At 41.4% G+C, this 23,945-nt stretch overlaps 1 protein-coding gene across 1 annotated transcript in view; it reads left to right on the forward strand.

Annotated features, from left to right (window-relative positions):
- LOC124777536 overlaps positions 1 to 23,945 on the forward strand; it is a 204,287-nt gene that overhangs the window by 111,751 nt on the left and 68,591 nt on the right. Inside the window, exon 4 of the mRNA XM_047252987.1 lies at positions 17,884 to 17,969. Within this exon, the coding sequence (XP_047108943.1) occupies positions 17,884 to 17,969 (86 nt within the window). The remainder of the gene's footprint in view (positions 1 to 17,883; positions 17,970 to 23,945) is intronic.

Consider the following 23,945-nt stretch of genomic DNA (forward strand, 5'->3'; position numbering starts at 1 on the left):
GTCGATCGAGGAGGTGGCGACAGTCACTCATTGTCGGCCGTCGCTGCTGCAGAAGCTGGATGTTGGCGCGCCTTCTTCCCGACACGGTCACCAGGCGAAACGGGCTCTTGATGTGCGCCAGCTAATGCTTCCCGTCCGCGACACCATGTCAGAAACTATCATCGCGAGTCGAGCGCAATTACATGCTGCCAACCCCGAAAGCGCGGCAACTCGCGGGAGCGTCACACAACACCTGCTCCACTCGCTACTCCCGCCAGACTCTCACTGTTCTGCCCGTGCTTCACGCGGCAGAGTTAACACTACCAAAGATCCTACACACGTTGAGTCTTCACACGACCTATCGATGTAATCGTTCGATAGCAGTTTTCCCTAGGCAAGACCCAGCGTAAAAATACAAATAATATTTACGAAACAAACCAATTATACATCGACATAAATGCATAAATATATATACAAACAGTAAAGCAATTACAATATATAAAGAGACAGAAATGTCATATCTTGAGGTAACAAAACAAGGAAAAAAAATAATAGTACAATAGATGGAAATAGGAGTATATGCATTTCCGGCGTTACACACTGATGCACTTCCAGCCACTGTTGTTCAAACAGTAGGTGTGATTGAACAGCATTATTTCCACGTCATGTGGCTGTTGCTGCAGTGACTTCACCTCATCTGCAAGGATGAGGAATTATTAGCACAAATACCTACACTACCTCATGGCAGTGAGTGTTGATATACTGCTCAACATCTTTACTGTTTGATGGTGTTGTCACAAGTGGTTGAACTATTTATTGATTGCTGTAAATGTATATACTATTCTTGAGCTCTACTGTCAAGTCATCAATATTAATTATTATCTTTCATATTAAATGCAGGACAATGGCACTCGTTATCAACATGATAATAATTATTATTATAGATGAGTTCTTAATGCAGTTGCTAATGCTTCTTGCATGATAGGAGAGTGGACAGACTTGAGTGGGCAGACTTTTTAAAAATGGTGAACAATTCTAGCATATGCACCACAGTGTGTTGGTGGACCTAGCCAGGTAATGCATCTTCTTGCCATTCTGTTGCATTTTCATTAGTTGCTGAATAATATTCCTGATGTCTACAGTAATATGCTTCTCTGTTATGCTTTTCCATTCATGATGCAGAAAGCTGTGAATACATATTTCTGAAAGATCTGTACAACAAATAGACTTTTTAAATACTTCTTTGCCCAATGCAGGCATCTCGTTGGTTGAACACAAGTCCTAGATGTACATACAGACAGTGAAGAAATGATGGTGCTTATGTCGGTACTATGGGTTTTACGTATTAAGTTATTCTCATGAGGTCGGTGTGCTTTTGTCGGAACTGTGTATTTTACATATTAAGTTATTCTCATGATGTCAAAATCATAGGCTCCAGCAACTCACAGCAGTGCTAAAACTACAGTGCATGCATATTTAAAAAAAATTCTCAACAGTCGGGGAGCTGAAATTGCATGCAGTTGGTTGGGTGGTGGCACTTTGGGTGGGTGCATGGTATATGTGGGCTGGTGTTGGCCTTGATGATAAGAAAGCGTGAATGCTGACATCAGTAAAATATAACAAGCACAGTTGCCTGAGAAATTGTTGTGATGATGTTGTAATCTTGAAGATACAGGAGTGCTGATGCTGATAAGAAAATGCTGATTGATGTGGAGTCGGCATTTTTGACCAAGAACCAGTGACAAACTACTGTCGCTTTCTCAGAAGAGATGCCTTTACAGAAACTAAACTGAACATAGTGTATAGGATAGTGGGTATATGATCAGAGTTTTATACCACCATTTTCCAATTGTTTTACAAATCTGTTTCACTACCACATACTTCAGTTTTCCATGAGCTACACTTTGACTCATTAATTGGTGATAAAGGTAACTAAATGTGGGTCCTACCAAGTGAGCACACATTTAAGTACTTTGGTTGAGATACGATTAAGCCAAAGAGTAACTGCATTTTAGTGACCTACTGATTAAGTGATCCCTCTAAAAGACCATTTGCCAAAATTTATGTTTGGTGGTGGTATATGCAATGTTGGTTAAATAAGATACGTTTTATATTATTATTTGTTTTTAACCTGTATTATCAAGTTCTGTTAGGAAGAAGGCAAGTAACAGCTAATGATTTGAATTTAATATAACCTATCTTGCTGCTACTTTATTTAGGGAGTCAAATATTATTTTCTTTACCAAGTTTATTCATTTTATACGTAATAATACCAGTAATTACCAGTGTTTCATTTTTAGGATTTTGAATTTTATACAACAGTACAAAGTTCTTCCATTTTTGAGGATATAGTAAAGAATTTTACAGTACTGCTCGTCCCCTTTGGATTCATGATTAGATCTACTCCTTGAATTAAATAAAGCTCTCTTTTCCTCGCACAAGACATTAGACATCCTTTCTTTCAGCTTTCCACAATTGTTGTTCCTGTTTACCTTGTAAAGGAAAACTGAATTCTTAGTGTTGTAAGAATATTTTAGGAAAGTATTAAATTTCTCATCTTCTAGGTGTCCTTGGTAAATTTCTTCTCATTGATCAGTCTGTAATTTATATTTTAATGGATTAGAAATAATAGCCAACCAGCCGCAAAATAGAGGTTTATTAAACCTTGATCATGGTTTTGACAGTTGTAAAACCACCTTCTTCAGAAGATGTTATATGTAAAATCACATTGTCTGTAGTCGAACTGCGAGTCGTTGACTCTGTCTAGTACAAGTCATCCAATTAATCATGTTTCAAAATACATTATATAGAAGTAGTAGCCATCTACTGTAGAGCTTTGTTTTAAAACTTTTTAAAAAATTTTAAGCCATAGCTCTACAGTAGATAGCTACTAGTCTTACATAATGTATTTTAAATGGTGATTAAGTGGATCACATGTACTAGACAGAGTCAACAACCCCCACTTTGGCTATAGATAATGTGATTTTACATACAACACCTTCTGGAGAACACGGTTTTAAAACTGTAAAAAACATAGTCAAGGCTTAATAAACCTGTATTTTGCATCTGGTTCATTGTTATTTCTAATCCATTGAAGCTCTTGCTGTAGCGCAGCCACGTTAAAAATCTTTATATTTTAATAGTATAACTGAGACATTATTTATGATTGTGTGGCATTGTTTGCCTATTCTTTAAGTAAAATCTAACTGATGGAGATCCTTTATTGCTGCCTTTTCATAAACCAGTTATTAGAGGATTCACATCTATTTCATTAAGGAAATGTTGGATTTAGAAATAAATTTTAATTGCTTTTGCACTATGTCTTCCCATTCTTGTGTGGAATGTTACTGTGGAGACCAAATCAAAGCTGGACAGCAGAACTAAACTCTCTTGATCAGAACCATCCATGCTGAAGCTGTCCAGATAGCAGTTTGTGTTAAAGCGTCACTTCCAGGATGAAGAGATATGCCAGACCTGGACCAAACCTACCCAGCAGAGGGGCAATTTGCCGGCCAGCCTGGATGTGGTGTTTAGGCAGTTTCCCACGTCCCACTAGGTGAATACTGGGTTGTTACCCAAGTCCCACCTAGTAACATGATTCACAAATATCTACATCTACATTGATACCTGCATATCACATTTAAGTGCTAGGCAGAGGGTTCATCAAACCATCTTTACATTTCTCTATTATTCCAATCTCGTATAGTGTGCGGAAAGAACGAACACCTATATCTTTCCATACAAGCTCTGATTTCCCTTATTTTATCGGGGTGATTGTTTCTCCCTATGTAGGTTGGTGTCAGCAAAATATTTTCGCATTTGGGGGAGAAAGTTGGTGATTGGAATTTGATGAGAGATCCCGTTGCAACGAAAAACACCTTTCTTTTAATAATGTTCAGCCCAAATCCTGTATAATTTCAGTGACACCCTCTCCTATATTGCAACATGCTGGCCCTCTTTGAATTTTTTCGATGAACACCATCAGTCCTATCTAGTAAGGATCCCACACAACACAGCAGTATTCTAAAAGAGGACGGACAAGCTTAGTGTAGGCAGTCTCCTTAGTAGATCTGTTACATTTTCTAAGTGTCCTGTCAATAAAACACGGTCTTTGGTTAGCCTTCTCCACAACATTTCAATGTGTTCCTTCCAATTTAATTTGTTCATAATTGTAATTCCTAGGTATTCAGTTGAATTTACGGCCTTTAGATTTGGCTGATTTATCATGTAACTAAAGTTTAATGAATTCCTTTTAGGACTCATGTGGATAAGCTCACACTTTTTGTTATTTAGGGTCAACTACCAAGTTTTGCACCATTCAAATATCTCTTGTAAATCATTTTGCAATTTGTTTTGATCTTCTGATGACTTTATTAGTCGATAAATGACAGCGTCATCTGCAAACAACCTAAGACGGCTGCTCTGATTGTCTCCCAAATTGTTTATATAGATAAGAAACAGCAAAGGGCTTGTAACACTACCTTGGGGAATGCCAGAAATCACTTCTGTTTTACTCGATGACTTTCCATCAGTTACTACAAACTGTGACCTCTCTGACAAAAAATCACAATCCAGCCAAATAACTGAGATGATATTCCATAAGCACACAATTTCACTATGAGCCACTTGTGTGGTACAGTGTCAAAAGCCTTCCGGAAATCCAGGAGTATGAAATTGATCTGAAATCCCTTGTCAGTAGCACCCAACATTTCATGCGAATAAAAAGCTAGTTGTGTTTCACAAGAATGATGTTTTCTAAACCCATGTTGACTGTGTGTCAATAGACCATTTTCTTCGAGGTAATTCATAATGTTCGAACACAATATATGTTCCAAAATCCTGCTGCATATCGACGTTAACGATATGGGACTGTAATTAAGTGGATTACTCCTACTACCTTTCTTGACCTGTGCAACTTTCCAATCTACATCTACATCTACATCTACATCCATACTCCGCAAGCCACCTGACGGTGTGTGGCGGAGGGTATCTTGAGTACCTCTATCAGTTCTCCCTTCTATTCCAGTCTCGTATTGTTCGTGGAAAGAAAGATTGCCGGTATGCCTCTGTGTGAGCTCTAATCTCTCTGATTTTATCCTCATGGTCTCTTCACGAGATACACATGGGAGGGAACAATATACTGCTTGACTCCTCGGTGAAGGTATGTTCTTGAAACTTCAACAAAAGCCCGTACCAAGCTACTGAGTGTCTCTCTTGCAGAGTCTTCCACTGGAGTTTATCTATCATCTTCGTAACGCTTTCACAATTACTAAATGATCCTGTAACAAAGTGAGCTGCTCTCTATCTCTTCTATCAACCATATCTGGTACAGATCCCACACCAGTGAGCAGTATTCAAGCAGTGGGCGAACAAGTGTACTGCAGCCTACTTCCTTTGTTTTTGGACTGCATTTCCTTGGGATTCTTCCAATGAATCTGTCTGGCATCTGCTTTACTGACGATTAATTTTATATGGTCATTCCATTTTAAATCACTCCTAATGCCTACTCCCAGATAATTTATGGAGTTAACTGCTTTCAGTTGCTGACCTGCTGTATTGTAGCTAAACGATGAAGGATCTTTCTTTCTATGTATTCACAGCACATTACACTTGTCTGCATTGAAATTCAGTTGCCATTCCCTGCACCATGCGTCAATTCGTTGCAGATCCTCCTGCATTTCAGTACAATTTTCCATTGTTACAACCTCTCGATATACTACAGCATCATCTGCAAAAAGCCTCAGTGCACTTCCGATGTTATCCACAAGGTCATTTATATATATTGTGAATAGCAACGGTCCTACGACACTCCCCTACGGCACACCTGAAATCACTCTTACTTCGGAAGACTTCTCTCCATTGAGAATGACATGCTGCGTTCTGCTATCTAGGAACTCTTCAATCCAATCACACAATTGGTCTGATAGTCCATATGCTCTTACTTTGTTCATTAAACGACTGTGGGGAACTGTATCAAATGCCTTGCGGAAGTCGAGAAACACGGCGTCTACCTGGGAACCCGTGTCTATGGCCCTCGGAGTCTCATGGACAAATAACGCGAGCTGGGTTTCACACGATTGTCTTTTTCAAAACCCATGCTTACAGAGTAGATTTCTAGTCTCCAGAAAAGTCATTGTACTCGAACATAATACGTGTTTCAAAATTCTACAACCGATTGACGTTAGAGATACAGGTCTATAGTTTTGCACATCTGTTCGACGTCCCTTCTTGAAAACTGGGATGACCTGTGCCCTTTTCCAATCTTTTGGAACGCTACGCTCTTCTAGAGACCTACTGTACACTGCTGCAAGAAGGGGGGCAAGTTCCTTTGTGTACCCTGTGTAAAATCGAACTGGTATCCCATCAGGTCCAGTGGCCTTTCCTCTTTTGAGCAATTTTAATTGTTTTTCTAGCCCTCTGTCATCTATTTTGATATCTCCCATTTTGTCATCTGTGCGACAATCTAGAGAAGGAACTACAGTGCAGTCTTTCTCTGTGAAACAGCTTTGGAAAAAGACATTTAGTATTTCGGCCTTTAGTCTGTCATCCTCTGTTTCAGTACCATCTTGGTCACAGAGTGTCAGGACATTTTGTTTTGATCCACCTACCGCTTTGACATAAGACCAAAATTTCTTAGGATTTTCTGCCAAGTCATTACATAGAACTTTACTTTCAAATTCGTTGAACACCTCTCGCATAGCCCTCCTCACCCTACATTTAGCTTCACGTAATTTTTGTTTGTCTGCAAGGCTTTGGCTATGTTTATGTTTACTGTGAAGTTCACTTTGCTTCCGTAGCAGTTTTCTAACTCGGTTGTTGTACCACGGTGGCTCTTTTCCACCTCTTACGATCTTACTTGCACGTACTCATCTAATGCATATTGTACGATGGTTTTGAACTTTGTCCACTGATCCTCAACACTATCTATACTTGAGATAAAACTTTTGTGTTGAGCCTACAAGTACCCTGAAATCTGCTTTTTGTCACTTTTGCTAAACAGAAAAACCTTCCTACCTTTTTTTAATATTTCTATTTACGGCTGAAATCACCGATGCTGTAACCACTTTATGATCATTGATTCCCTTTTCTGCGTTAACTGTTGCAAATAGTTCGGGTCTGTTTGCACCAGAAGTTCTAATATGTTATCACCACGAGTCAGTTCTCTGTTTAATTGCTCAAGGTAGTTTACAGATAATGCACTTAAAAAAATTTCACTGGATTCTTTGTCCCTGCCACCCGTTAATAAACATTTGAGTCTCCCAGTCTATAACTGGTAAATTAAGATCTTGACCGAAAACTATAACATGGTCAGGAAATCTGCTCAAAATATTTTCCAAATTTTCCTTCAGGTGTTCTGCCACCACAGCTGCTGAGCCAGGGGGCCCATAGAGATATTATCCAATTACCATGTTTGAGCCTGCTTTGATCGTGACCTTCACTCAAATTATTTCACATTTCGGATTTCCGTCAATTTCCTTCGATGCTACTGCACTTTTTATGACTATAAACACGCCTCCCCCTTCACTGTCCAGCCTGTCTCTGCGGTATACATTCCAATCTGAGTTTAGAATTTCATTACTGTTTACATCAGGTTTCAGCCAACTTTCCATCCCTAATACATCTACATCTACATCTACATCTACATTGATACTCCGCAAGCCACCCAACGGTGTGTGGCGGAGGGCACTTTACATGCCACTGTCATTACCTCCCTTTCCTGTTCCAGTCGCGTATGGTTCGCGGGAAGAACGACTGTCTGAAAGCCTCCGTGCGCGCTCTAATCTCTCTAATTTTACATTCGTGATCTCCTCGGGAGGTATAAGTAGGGGGAAGCAATATATTCAATACCTCATCCAGAAATGCACCCTCTCGAAACCTGGCGAGCAAGCTACACCGCGATGCAGAGCGCCTCTCTTGCAGAGTCTGCCACTTGAGTTTATTAAACATCTCCGTAACGCTATCACGGTTACCAAATAACCCTGTGACGAAACGCGCCGCTCTTCTTTGGATCTTCTCTATCTCCTCCGTCAGACCGATCTGGTACGGATCCCACACTGATGAGCAATACTCAAGTATAGGTCGAACGAGTGTTTTGTAAGCCACCTCCTTTGTTGATGGACTACATTTTCTAAGCACTCTCCCAATGAATCTCAACCTGGTACCCGCCTTACCAACAATTAATTTTATATGATCATTCCACTTCAAATCGTTCCGCACGCATACTCCCAGATATTTTGCAGAAGTAACTGCTACCAGTGTTTGTTCCGCTATCATATAATCATACAATAAAGGATCCTTCTTTCTATGTATTCGCAATACATTACATTTGTCTATGTTAAGGGTCAGTTGCCACTCCCTGCACCAAGTGCCTATCCGCTGCAGATCTTCCTGCATTTCGCTACAATTTTCTAATGCTGCAACTTCTCTGTATATTACAGCATCATCCGCGAAAAGCCGCATGGAACTTCCGACACTATCTACTAGGTCATTTATATATATTGTGAAAAGCAATGGTCCCATAACACTCCCCTGTGGCACGCCAGAGGTTACTTTAACGTCTGTAGACGTCTCTCCATTGATAACAACATGCTGTGTTCTGTTTGCTAAAAACTCTTCAATCCAGCCACACTGCTGGTCTGATATTCCGTAGGCTCTTACTTTGTTTATCAGGCGACAGTGCGGAACTGTATCGAACGCCTTCCGGAAGTCAAGAAAAATAGCATCTACCTGGGAGCCTGTATCTAATATTTTCTGGGTCTCATGAAGAAATAAAGCGAGTTGGGTCTCACACGATCGCTGTTTCCGGAATCCATGTTGATTCCTACATAGTAGATTCTGGGTTTCCAGAAATGACGTGATACGCGAGCAAAAAACATGTTCTAAAATTCTACAAGAGATCGACGTCAGAGATATAGGTCTATAGTTTTGCGCATCTGCTCGACGACCCTTCTTGAAGACTGGGACTACCTGTGCTCTTTTCCAATCATTTGGAACCCTCCGTTCCTCTAGAGACTTGTGGTAAACGGCTGTTAGAAGGGGGGCAAGTTCTTTCGCATACTCTGTGTACAATGTGGGCATTGTGACCGTTTATTAACGAGAGCATTCTGGGACCTTTCTATAGACTCTCCTGCAGTTTACTATTACCACATTAATATTGTTATTCCCTGTTGTGTTTTGCCTACTGCTACCTTGTCTTGTCTCAGGAGGCATCTTGTCGAGCCTAGGGATGGAATTCTCTAACCTAAAAAACCCACATGTGCACTCCACACGTACTCCGCTACCCTTGTAGCCACTTCCTGCGTGTAGTGTAACCTGACCTATTCAGGATGACCCTACATTTCTCCATCCGATAGCGGAGGTCGAGAAATTTACACCCCAGATCTCCGCAGAATTATCTGAGCCTCTGGTTTAAGCCTTCCACTCGGCACCAAACCAGTGGACCTTGATCAGTTCTGGGAACAACACTACAAATAGTTAACTCAGATTCCACCCCGCGAGCGAGGCTTTCCACCTTCACCAACTCTGCCACCCGCGTGTATGAACTGAGGGTGACCTCTGAACCCAGACGGCAGGAGTCATTGGTGCCAACATGAGCAACAATTTGCAGTCGGGTGCACCCAGTGCTTTCTATCTCCACATCTCGGATGAGACCCCCCGGCAAGCAGACAGAGTGAACACTGGCCTTTTTCCCTGACCTTTCCGCTTTTTCCCTAAGGGGCTCCATCACCCGCCTAACATTGGAGCTCTGAATCACTAATAAACCACTCCCCCCGTGTGCCTGCTTTGACCTTACTGAAGGAGCAGGCGATGCCACATGGCCAGCCTCCACATTGACCCTCTGCCTCGAGTGACGTCAATGCCGTTTAACCCGCCACTCCCCTTGGGGAGAGGGTGGCCCAACTGCGCCAGGTCTCGACAGCAGGGACTGTGGGTGAAGCATGTAACACCTGGGGTGTACCATGCAACGCACCAGACTCCCCACTGCTGCTACACTCTGAGGCAGCAACCTGAAGACGGCTGACCGTGGCCATCAGCACGTTCAGCTGTTCGCGAACAGTGGCCAGCTCCTCCTGCGTCCGTACACAGCAGTCACACATCCTACCCATCCTAAGAAATCTACAATTTACTGTAGAGATTAAGTAATCAACTTTTAACTAGACTGCTAATTCACCAAAGGTGGCTGGTAGCTGACTAAACTGTGGTTACTAGACACTTCTTGTTGGAAACAATGAAAATAAGTGCTAACTGTCTCCGTACTGTGTTAAAAACAAACACAAAATCATTGGAACACTATTACTAGTACTCAAAAATTAAAGCTTCCTAAAAGGTAAAACACACGGAAAAAGAAGTGACAAGTAAGAAAAACACAGTTAATACTTAAATTTACCTAGCTTGCTGCAAAGGGATGTGAAACAGGCGGCAGTTACAACGACCCTGGCGGTACTGGCACTACAGCTGACTAAAGGGACTCTCTCTGACTGTATTCAAAACAGACATGAAATCTATGGAACACTATTACTAGTACTCAAAAATTAAAGCTTCCTAAAAGCAAAAACACACGGAAAAAGAAGTGACAAGTAAGAAAACACAGCTAATACTTAAATTTACATAGCTTGCTGCACAGGAGACAGATCTTTTGTTGAGCAAACGGTTATATACGATTGTTAAGTATGGAGCTAATGCATCAGCATACTCTGAAAGGAACCTAATTGGTATACAGTCTGGACCAGAAGACTTGCTTTTATTAAGTGATTTAAGTTACTTCAGTACTCCAGGGATATTTACTTCTATGTTACTCATGTTGGCAGTTGTTCTTGATTCTAATTCTGGAATATTTAATCATCTTCTTTCAAAATCTTTCACTCATTTTCACATGAATAACAGTACATGGGGTACACGTATTCTGTCACAGAAGGTAACTGGTTGGTGACAAAAAGCACACTGAGCCACTCCTTAAACAACCTGTGTCAATGTGGAAAAAGGCACCAGAAAAAAGAGAAGAATCATCCATGGTGAAATCAGTTCTGAAATCTCCTCATAAATTTACTCTCCGATTGTAATTATTTCTAATAAGTGTGTTTAGTACTTTCTGTAATTGCTTAATTAAGTTTAAAACATTTGATGTAGGGGCCTGTATGCAGTTGTAACTGTTGTCTTGTATGTTATTTTTCCTGAAGAGAGCTGCTTAATGCAGTACTCACATAAGTATTTGCCATGGAAATCCAGTTTCTGTGTATTTAGTGACTCCCCTTTTCCTTATACTAGGGCTAAATAATGTGATACTTGTACAGGAGGTGGGCAAAAATATGGAAACATCAAAAACACAACACATTACTATGTCTGATTTAATGTAGGGAAACTGTTGATGTTCAAAATGGCTTCCAGTCATCTTAAATGGATAAATACAGGTCCTGTTTGGTTTTCGTGGGAAACTTAAAACCATTCTTCCTGTAAAATAGTGACAATTTGGGTAATGACGATGAAGGTGAAGAGCGAGCACGAACCCTTATCTCTAAATTAGACCACAAAAGCTCAATAATTTTGAGATTTAGTTACTGTGGTGGCCAGGAGTGATGTGGCAATTCATCTGCATACTCACAAGACCAGTCCTGGATGATGTAAGTTGTGTATATAGGAGCCTTGTCGTCTAGGAACACAGTATCACCATTGGGGGACAATCATTGTACTCAAGGGATGGACCTGATCAGCCAAAATAGTCATTTAATCATTGACAGTAATGTTTCCTTGCATAATAACTGCGGTACCAATGGAATACCACAATATGGGTACCCAAATTATCAACAAACCCCTGCCACATTTCACTCTTGTGATGTAAACTCAGCCAGAAGTTGGAAACTGTGTGAAACAAGACTCATCCAACCAAATGACTTTATTCCTTGCTCTCTAGTCCAGGTTTTAGGGCTTTAGCACCACGGTTTCCTGTTACGGGCATTTGCATCTCTGATGAGTGGTTTATTTAACTGAAGTTCACCCAGAAATTCCCTGCTTATGGAGCTCCTCTTGTGTTATTTTGGTGCTGACAAGGTTCACGATTTGGACATTCAGTTCTGCAGTGAATTTTGCTGCTGTCATCTTCTTAGTTTTCATCACAATCCTCTTCAGTGACTATCTGTCATGATCACTCTACACACACTTTTGTCAGTCTTATGATTACGGATGATTTTTTTTCCAATTTTCCTGTGTGCAATATATATCTCAATAAAGTGCCTCTTGAAAACCGACACTTTGGCTACCTTGGAAAACCACTTTGAGGTGATGGCAGTGACACAGCTGTGACAGTCAACATAAATACAAAAAATTCAGCTTGGAGAGGCACAAAGGGTAATAATAACAAATATTTGCATATTCCTGACATATGCCAGTTTGAACAGCAACCAGTACAATCAGAAAAAAGTCACAATTTTTTATCTTTGCTACTGGCTACCAGTTTCAGTACACAGTGCCATAATAATAATAATAATAATAATAATAATAATAATAATAATAAAGATTTTATTGTCTTTAGGCCATTACAGCAATTGACAACGTCAAATGAAGTTACAATTTATAATACAGTGTGATAAGGTATTGACTACTTAAATATTTTAGCTTATATTACAATCAATGTACAGTGGGTCATCTGTTAGATTACTGCATTTTACAGTTGAAGAATTCATTGATATCATAGAATGGGTGGGCAATAAACCATTCATGCAGTCTTTCTTTGAATGTATGTTCAGGAAGATCCTGTATGGCATGTGGCAGCTTATTAAATAGCTTGTGCCCTGTGACTTCATAGCTATTTATTGATTTTGATAGTCTGTGGTAAGGCGTGTATATGTGTTTGATGCTTCTTGTGTTGTAACAATGTACATTTTCTCTACGTTTCACATCTTGTAGGTTCTTCTTCGTAAAGATTAAGACATTGTATATATAGAGGTTTATTACAGTCATAATTTTTTGTTTAGTAAATAAGGGTTTGCAGTGAGCCTTATGTGAAGAATTTGTAATTATCCTAATGGCTTTCTTCTGCAATAATAGGATGTCATGTATATGACTACAGTTACCCCACAAGATAATGCCATAGGATATTATGCTCTGGAAAAATGCAAAATAAGATGATCTGATGTATGTTTCAGGTACACAATTTCTGAGTTGTCTCAATAAATAAATTACTCTAGATAGTTTACTACTAATATAGTTTACATGTTGGCCCCAGGATAACTTTTCGTCTAAATAAACTCCCAGGAATTTAACAGAACTAGGGTCATCAGATAGTGGCTTGTCTCTTAGAGTGAAGATTATCTGCTGAGTTTTATTTTCATTTAGCAGGAAACTATTTGCTCTGAACCAATATGCTGCATGAGTGAGTGTATTTTCAGCACAGGTTTTAAGATCATTAAGACTGTTACTGCTATGGAGAAAAGTCGTATCATCTGCATACAATACAGTGGTGGATCTAATAAACGAGGGGAGGTCATTGATCATTATCAGAAACAGGAAGGGCCCCAGTACAGATCCCTGAGGCACACCTACTCTAACATTTTCTATGTTTGACATTTCCTTACCAACACAAACTACCTGTTTACGGTTGTTGAGATAAGCTTTTAATAGTCTGAGACTGTTTTCTTTGATGCCGTAGAATTCTAGTTTCTCTAGTAGTGGCATGTGCTCAACACAGTCGAAGGCTTTGCTTAGGTCACAGAATGAGACCTGAGCAAAGCCTTTGTTCTCAAAAACTTTGAGGATGTAACTGACTACCGTGTTGATTGCATCAATGGTCGACAGATTCTTCCTAAACCCGTATTGTGTAGCATTAATTATTCCTAGATTCTCAAAGTGAGATGATAATTGTTGGTACATGATGCATTCTATTACCTTGGAGAATGTGGGTACTATTGAAATAGGCCTGTAGCTAGATGGAGAGTCTTTATCTCCCTTTTTGTATACTGGGACGATCCTAGACAGTTTTAACTCATCAGGAAAATATCCCTCAAGTAAGCACTTGTTTATACAATGGGTTAAGGGGTAGAGAATGCAGTCACACACTTTTTTTAGCAGGTTGGATGATATGCCATATATATCTAAGCTATCAGATGATTTCAGTTGTTTTATGACCCCTTGTACATATCTAGGCGATACTTCGGAGAAGGTTACCATGCTTGTATTTAGTGACTGTCTACCCCAATTTTGGGAGAGTAACTCTGATGGACTAATGTCTGGTTTGATAATTGTGTCTCCTATTTCTTTCACTGAATTAATAAAAAACTCATTGAGTGTTTGTGGTGGGATATTAATTTTGTCTTTTTTAGTATCTCTGGCAGCACTGTTAATTACTTTCCACGCAGTTTTGCATTTATTGGTGGAATTATGTATGCTGTTGGCATTGTAGGTTTTTTTGGCTTGCAGGATGGCTTTTTTGTATTCATTCCTGCATTCCACATAGGCTGATTTGGCACAGTCAGACTTCATACTATTGTATATATTGTACAGTAACAAAACTTGTTTCTTTAGATCTGTCAGCTGTTTAGTGTACCATATATTTTGTCTGTTTTGAGATCTGGATTTGTGGCTGCTGTCCATTATTTTTATTTTCTTTATGGGAATACTATGGTTAAATAGGGTCAAGAATGCATTAAAAAATCTATCAAATATACATAAGCCGTTCTCAGCCACATAGTCTTCATGTTTGCTTCCCAAATGGGTGTTTCAAAAAAACACAGTACATGAAAATGAAAAATCTAAAGTTGCCTCTACAGATGTGCTATGTATAACAGAACGTCGTTTATAAGTAACAGAAATTGACCAAGTATGCCTAAGCAGATACAGAGATTGGACAAAAATAGAAACACTGTGAGAAATGCATGCTTGAATATAAATTCAGATGTGCGACATGCCTGCTGGTTGCAGTACACCTAATACTGTTCTGGCCATGAATGACACTTTCAATGTATTGAGGACAATGCACAGGTGCCATTTGTGGTGAAATACAACAGTGCAATCTGCAGGCTTGTGTAGCATCTGCATTAATGTTCAAGCACGCATTTCTCATGGTGTTTCTATTTTTGTCTGTGTTTGTTAAGATGTTCCTGATCAATTTCTGTTACTTATAAATTATGTACTGTTATGCATAGCACATCTGTAGAGACATCTTTAGCTTTTTTCATTTTCATGTACTGTGTTTTTGAAACACCCATTTGGGAAGCAAACATGATGACTTTGTGCATGGAACAACTGAAGTACTGTGTACCAAAACTGGTAGCCAGTAGCCAAGATAAAAAATTGTGACTTTTTCTGATTGTGTTGGTTGCTGTTCAGACTGACAGTATGTCAGGAATATGCAAATGTTTGTGATTGTTACCCTTTGTGCCGTCCAAGCTGAATTTTTTGTACAAAGGTCATTCAGTAGTTAAAGAGGCAAATTGGTCTGGAGAAAAAAGTGTTTATTTTTACAAAACAATACTTTTACTACTTTTCAACATAATCCCCTTGAAAATTTATGCAATTGTTCCAACGGGCTACAAGCTTTTTTATTCCGGCTGCAAAGAACTTTTTATCTTGATGTTTGAAACAATTTCCCACAGATTTTTTCACGTCCTCATTGTCCTGGAACCTCTTCCCATGTAATGCCTCCATAGTGCACCAAACAAATTGAAATACCAGGTAGTAAATTAGTGCTGTAAGGGGAATGAGGCAGTACTTCCCAGCACATTTTGTCTATGGTTTCATGGGTTAGTTGAGCAATATGAGGACGTGCATTGTCTTGCTGGAGAATCACACCTCTCCTCTGAGATCCACAATGTCGTAACAGGGGGTTTTGAATTTTTTCTTGACAGGTGAGTTGGTGTTCTTCCGTTCCATGCTTTGTCTTTTTGATTCTGGCTCATAATAGTGAACCCAAGTTTCATCACAAGTTAAAATTTTGTTGAGGAAATGCTCTTCTTCTCTTTCATAATATTCCTTTAGCTCTGTGCACACTCTCAACCTGATTTCCTTGTGTAGCTGCATCAGCTCCTTTGGGGCCCGTCTTGCACGTGTTTTGTGGTACTTCAGCTTTTTGCAGATAATGTTATGAACTGTACCAGTACTAACTTGAACTTTATCAGCTATCATTTCCACAGTCACACAGCAGTTGGCATGAATAATATCATCAATTGGACTTTCAAGTGAGGGAGTTGAAACTGCAACTGGTCGGCCAGAACAGTGTTCTGAAAAGGGTTTAGTGATAATATTGGAAATCACAGCGGTTTACAGATGGTGCTCTGGTTACACTGAACGCATCTGTAAATTAATTGTGCCAATAATCTTTTACTAGAAACATTTACAGTAGAGCGTCAACTATTCAAATGTCAGTCTTCCACGACTGCTTAACCAAACTGTTACTTGCTAGAGTGTGTGTGTTTGTTTTCACACTTCAGCTTTGCATTATTTCGGGCTGACTGGAAATCAACAATAACTGTGTGGCAGTTTTTGTATGCAAAGTCAAGTGAAATGGTGAGGATGTCAGAGACTTCCATCCACAACACATTACAGCTTTCAGAATAGTTAAACCATGAATTCAACAGATGGCAGCACCACAAATTAGACAGGCTACTGGCTGAAATTACCCCAGGTGGTCAAAGTTTGCACATTTTACAGTACATGAATCAGCTGCTTTTCAAAATTAAAGATGTCGTAATCATGTACCAGTTTTCCAGTTCTTTCTGCAAAAGATTGCTATTTGAGCCACATCATCACAGTGTCCCGCTGTTCATTATGTGAGGAAGCCACAGGAGTTAAGGCTGAGGACACAATCAGTGTGGCAGCATATTATGAGACATTGTGAAGGATGCACAGATCTATTCAGAACAAACAAAGAATCATGCTGCTGACAGATGTTGGCATTCTGCCTGACAATCCCTGGCAGCTTGCTGTTGCAAAAACTCAACAGCTTCTACCGTTAAAATGGGAGGTGTTGGATTAACCTGCGCAGATGACATGTCAAATGAGTAACTGCAGGATATCAAGATGACAATGCCTGGTGGGAAGGTGGCAGTCTTCTTTTTGTGTTAGCAGAAGAGCCAACATCGTGTTACGAGTTGAGGCCGAAGTGCATGCGTTTTAGCTCACGCAGGCTGGTGTGAAGAGGGAAGAACTATACTGACATGAGGTCTGGAACACGACAAGGAATGAGAATTCAGAAAGTGAATGTAATTAGTTTGATACTTAACTTTAATCCATTAATGATGAATGTTGCTCTTGACGGTACATGATTCACAATATTATCTGATCAGAATACATTCTTGAAGATAGTAATTACAGTAACTGAATATGGCGCCTTTCTAGATCGTAGCAAATGATGTAGCTGAAGGCTATGCTGAACTGTCGTCTCTGCAAATGAGAGCGTATGTAGACAGTGAACCATCGCTAGCAAAGTCGGCTGTACAACTGGGGCGAGTGCTAGGGAGTCTCTGTAGACTAGACCTGCCGTGTGGCAGCACTCGGTCTGCAATCACTGATAGTGGCGACATGCGGGTCCGATGTATACTACGGACCGCGGCCGATTTAAAGGCTACCACCTAGCAAGTGTGGTGTCTGGCTGTGACACCACACTTCTTACAGAGGGAATGTAAAAGTTGGTACATGGTTTAAAAAAATTCTTCAATAGCCATGGTGATTAAGTGGAAAATCAGTAAACCTGTAAATAAATTTTTACTTGTATTCACACTTCATCTGCTGTTCTTTTGGGAGTAATTTGGAGTCTTATGTGGTCATATTTTATTATTTTTATGTTTAACAAATTTAATTATTGTACACTTTTTGACATTTTCCCATGTACTAGAAAATAAAATAAATGCAATAATTTCTGTTAAAACTTAATTACTTAATAGTATATTACTTATCAGCATTACTTTTTTTCACCAGTTACAATTATTTCAATATACACTGGAATTGCCATGGTGACAATACATCTCATCAGCTGTGTGATGCTGCTATACGGTGCGATCATGGTAAGTAAACTGTTATAGTACTTATAAGGGGCGTTCAAAAAGAAATGAGCCAGAGGCATAATTACAGAAACCAGTACCTGTATGTTAGAAGTATTGACCCTGACTGTTGAGACACTTGTTCCACTGTGACACAAGGTGGTGAATGGCTGTCTCATAAAATTCCCGGGGCTGCGATGTTAACCAGTGCAGAACCATGCCAGTCAGCATGGATTCCAAAAACATCGATCATGTGAAACCCAACTCAACTTTTCTCACATGACATGCTGAGAGTTTTATATCAAGGCAGTCAGGTAGATGCAGTATTTCTTGATTTCTGAAAAGCATATGACTCAGTACCACATCTACACTTATTGCCAAAAGTTCCATCATATGGGATATAAACTGAAACTTCCGGGGCTGCGATGTTAACCAGTGCAGAACTGGTTAACATCGAACATAGCAGACCCGTGAATTTTATGAGACAGCTATTCACCCCCTTGCGTCACAGTGGGTCTGGTGTCTCAACACCCAGAGTCAGTACTTCTAACATACAGGTACTGGTGTGTGTAATTAAGCCTCCGGCTCATTTATTTTTGAACGACTCATATATATTAGCTATTTTTTAGTTTTGGTTAAAATCTTCTTTATAAAACTGTAGGACATTATTTTTGAATAGTTCATGTGGAAACCAGCCTTACATAGTTTCATGAACAAATAAATGTTAGTCTGCCTACTAAGTGTGAGAGCATGTAAAGTTAGCCCTAATGGAGTTACAGTGGAAGGCTACACCGCCTCAGTCAAGTACCATAGGTGATATGTTGATCACAGATTATATCAGCTGTTAGACAGACCACAGCCCAGTTAATGAGTGCTGCACAGCAACAACAAGAAAAGTGATGAATCTTGAACCGAATGACATCCACCAAGCCAGTCAGCATGGATTCCAAAAACATCGATCATGTGAAACCCAACTCATCTTTTCTCACATGATGTGCTGAGAGTTTTGTGTCAAGGCAGTCAGGTAGATGCAGTATTTCTTGATTTCTGAAAAGCATATGACTCAGTACCACATCTACACTTATTGCCAAAAGTTCCATCATATGGGGTATAAACTGAAATTTTTGACTGGATTGAGGACTTTTTGGTAGAGAGGAGACAGCATGTTATCTTGGATGGAGAGTCATCATCAGATGTAAAAGTAACTTGAGGTGTGTTCCAGGGAAATGTGTTGTGACCATTGCTGTTCATGTCTTGTATCAGTTACATTGTGGACAATATTAATAGTAACCTCAGACTTTTCACTTATGGTGCAGTTATCTATAATGAGGTACTGTTTGAAAGAAGCTGCTTAAATATTCAGTCACATCTTAATAATATTTCAAAGTCTCCCAAAGATTGACAACTTACTTTAAATGTTCAGAAATATAAAATTGTGCACTTCACAAAAGAAGAAAAATGTAGTTTGTTTGTTATGTTGTAAGATGCAAAAACAACCAAGGTCATACATACCCATGTCAGAACCATAGAACACAAAGATGAAGACAAGTTAAAAGTGACTACACATTAACTGAATCAATGGCAGGGAAGACAGCTCAAAACAGGGACTTGGAGAAAGATCCTTAAAATACATCATAGAGAGAATGGAGGCCCTGAACTAAAAGTTAAATGTCCTTCCTATATTACTACGACAGATAAAAAGTAAAATGCAGTCAACAACCTGCGTCCCCCCAGGGGGTCCACAACTCTTTTGTGGATACGTGCGTAGCGAGCACGGGACCCCGAGCTAGTGTGGCCCTCCTTCCTTTTCCTCATCCTTCCCCATCACCCATCTTGCCTCCACCCCCCCCCCCCCTCACCTCCACCTCTTCCTTTCCCTTTCTCCCCTTCTGGGAGTATGTTTAGTGCCTACATCTGGAGACGGACGCTTGAAACTGTAAATCGGTCTCTCTCCAATGCTTTCTCTGCTGGCAAGTCTTTGTCCTTCCTTTGCCCTTCTTTCTTTCTTACTTCTTCTCTTTACCCTTTCCTCCGCTTGCATTTGAGACCTCTCTTCTTTCCTTTCCTTTTCTTTGTTCCTTCCTTTCTCTTTCTCCCTCCCTGTGCGTGTCTGAAGGCCAACCCACGCATTCCCATGCGTAGCCGGTGACGGGTTAACGTGTAATTCCCCACCCCAGGTAGACAGGTAGGACATGTACGTACTTCCTGGTAATGGCCAGGCCCAGGGAGGGGTGATTACCCGAGCTGATACCTTCCAAAAGTGCGATTGGTCCCTCCGTCCGTTTCTTGGGAGGTGTGACCTGAGGTGTTAACAATCACCTAAGGCGGGAGTGCCCTCAGAGAGGTCCCCCACAAGGAAGGAGCACGCCATCGGAGATGCCGGTAATCATGGGGGATACTTCCACAATGGTTTCATCATCATCTACTGTGTCTGCTCACAAGCGTAAGTTCAATGAGTCTCAGCCACGGACAGTTCTTCCATTGTTGCCACAGTTCCTTGTTGTTTCTCGGTCGGACGACGGTCAAGGCTTCTCCACAGTCAACTCTTTCATTATTCAGAAAGGTGTCGATGCAATTGCAGGTCCTGTAAAGTCTTGTTCCCGTTTACGAAATGGCACCTTGTTGTTAGAAAAAGTCAGTGCCCTCCAGGCACAAAAATTGCTGCATGCTTCACTGCTACACACCTTTCGTGTCCGGGTGGAAGTGCACCACACTTTAAATTCATTATGTGGGGTCGTTTATACACGCTCCCTCGATGGATTGTCAGACGAGGAAATTCAAAACTACCTGTCTGACCAGGGCGTAACGGCTGTTCATCGAGTCATGAAAAGGGTTGACAAGGATTTGGTTCCAACCCGTACTGTCTTCTTGACATTTGACAGAGTTCATCTTCCATCGAACATAAAAGTGGGCTATGAGATAATTTCCGTTTGCGGTTACATCCCAAACCCTACGTGTTGCTATCGGTGTCAGTGGTTCAATCATACCAGCCAGTCCTGTTCCAATCTGGCCAAATGCGTTCCGTGTGGCAAGGATGCCCATGAGGGTGCTTGTCCACCTCCATCCTCTCGATGCATCAACTGTATGGGTGACCACGCTGCTTCCTCTTGAGATTGCCCCATTTTTAAAGACGAACGGCTCATTCAAGAAATCAGAGTGAAGGAAAAGGTGTCGACCTTTGCTGCTCGAAAGTTATTCGTCAGTCGAAAGCCCACTGTGCCTCACGCAGGTAACTACAGCACTGTCCTTGCCTCTCCTCGGCCAACAAAGGAGGCAGCCACGCAGACTTGTGATCTCACCTTTAGTGCCACGGTTGTCAGATCGGACAGTGCAGAGATCGCCTGTTCAACGTCTTCACTCTCACCTGCTCACTTTATGGCTCACCCTTCATCAGGTTCTGCTAAATCTCAAGCCCCAAAATCAGACATCCAGGCATCCAAAAAAGAGCCTACTCGTGAAGATTTTTTACGTACCACAACTTCACAACCATCGGTTCCTCCTTCATCTCAACGTTCTGTTTCCAAAAACGCTAATAAGAAACCCAGTTCTTCTCCTTCTCCACCACGGCGCGTGTCATCTACAGCACCGCCTGGTGGTAACCGCCCTCGGCTGTCTTCTGTGTCGCCGAGGTGCACTGCTGGCGGCCGATCAACCGGCCGATCGCTGGTGGCAGGAGCTGCTCCCGAACAACCTATGGATCAGGATCTTCTGCCTTCGGCTGAATGCTGTTCAACACTGTCGGTCGCAAGCTCTGAGCAGTCATTGAGTTGAGGGCAACCTTGGTCACATTCTTCAATTTTCTGTCCACCCTATGTCCATTATCCATTGGAATATCCATTACATTCGAGCCAATCGGGATGAATTGTTGATCCTCTTACGATCCTACTTGCCGGTCATCTTCTGTCTTCAGGAAACAAAGCTGCGTCCCCACGACCGCTTTGTTTTCCCCCATTTTCAGTCAGTTCGATTTGATCTCCCCTCTGTTGAAGGCACTCCAGCATATGGAGGACTCATGACTCTTCTCCATGATATTCTCCATTATCACCTAATCCCCTTAAACACTTCCTTCCAAGCTGTCGCTGTCCGTCTTTCCCTTTCTGGATACACCTTCACTCTTTGTACTGTCTACATTCCATCGTCCACACTAATGGCACGAGCTGATCTCCTTCATCTTCTTGGTCAGCTTCCGCCCCCCTATTTGCTGGTTGGGGACTTCAGTGTCCACCACCCGCTTTGGGGATCTCCGCATCCTTGTCCACGTGGTTCACTATTGATAGACGTCTTCCACCAAGTGGGTCTTGTTTGCCTCAACACTGGGGACCCTACGTTTTTGTCTGCCTCCACGACAAATTTCTCTTATTTGGACCTTTCGGTCGGTACTGTTCCGCTAGCTCAGCGCTTCGAATGGTTCGCTCCTGCTGATACACACTCAAGTGACCACTTTCCATGTGTCCTTCGATTGCAACCACAACTGCCATATATGTGCCTGAGACGCTGGAAGTTTGCCCAAGCCGATTGGACACTTTTTTCATCTCTAGTGACATTCAATGACCGTCACTTTCCTAGTGTCGACGATGAGGTCACACATATTACAGGAGTTATTCTTACAGCTGCGGAACGTTCAATACCTCGCACCTCCGAATTGCCCCGGCGCCCCCCCCCCCCCCCCCCCCCCCCCCCTCCCAGTTCCTTGGTGGAACGAGGCATGCTGTGACGCAATACGTGGGCAGTGACGTGCTCTTCACGTTTTCAGACACCATCCTACTTTGACCAACTGTATCCACTATAAGCAGTTCTGTGCGCGATGCCATCGCGTCATCCATGATAGCAAGAAGGCAAGCTGGGACATCTTTACCAGCTCCTTTAACACCTTCACTCCCTCCTCAGAAGTTTGGAGTCGGATTCGGTGGTTATCTGGAGTGCCTAGTTTCTCCCCGGTCTCTGGGATAACTGTCACACATGATACATTAGTGGACACCGTCACAATTTCTAACTCATTGGGTCAACACTTTGCTGAGATTTTGAGCTCTTCAAATTACCCGCCAGCGTTTCTCCCGAAGAAACATGCAGTGGAAGTGCAACCTCTTGCCCTCTCCTCTCAAAATCGCAAAAGCTACAATGCTGCTTTCTCCATGCAGGAACTCCAATATGCGCTCTCTTCTTCTCGCTCTTCCGTCCCAGGACCAGATGGTATCCACATCCAAATGTTGCTTCATTTATCATACCATAGTCTGCGTTACCTCCTTCACCTTTATAATCGAATTTGGACTGACAGTACTTTTCCCAGACGATGGCAGGAAGCTATCGTTGTTCCTGTTCTGAAACCTGGAAAGGACAAACATCACCCCTCTAGCTATCGCCCCATTTCTCTCATGAGTAGTGTATGTAAGGTTATGGAGCGTATGGTGAATTGCCGTTTAGTCTGGTGGCTGCAGTCCCGCAGTCTTTTAACAACTGCAACGAAAGCATCGTTCTGCAGTTGACCTTCTTGTTGCTCTCTCCACTTATATCATGAACAATTTTCTGTGGAAATGCCAAACAGTAGCGATATTTTTTGATCTGGAGAGAATATACGATACCTGTTGGAGAACAGGCATCCTCCGCACACTGTTCTCTTGGGGCTTTCGAGGTCGGCTGCCACTTTTTCTTCGTGAATTTATGGCAGAGCACACATTTAAAGTGCGGGTGAACACTACTCTCTCCCATACCCTCTCCCAAGAAAACGGGGTACCCCAGGCCTCCGTGCTAAGTGTTGTACTGTTTGCCATTGCCATAAATCCAATTATGGATTGTCTTCTTCCTGATGTCTCGGGCTCCCTCTTTCTGGACGATTTTGCGATCTACTACAGCTCTCAACAGACCAGCCTTCTTGAACGACGTCTTCAAGGATGTCTCGATCACCTCCACTCTTGGAGCATCGAAACCAGCTTCCGCTTTTCTCCCCGTAAGAACGTTTGTGTTAATTTTTGGCGTCGTACGGAGTTTCTTCTGCCTTCCTTA

The sequence above is a fragment of the Schistocerca piceifrons genome, chromosome 2, assembly GCF_021461385.2.
Source record: "Schistocerca piceifrons isolate TAMUIC-IGC-003096 chromosome 2, iqSchPice1.1, whole genome shotgun sequence".
NCBI lineage: Eukaryota > Metazoa > Arthropoda > Insecta > Orthoptera > Acrididae > Schistocerca > Schistocerca piceifrons.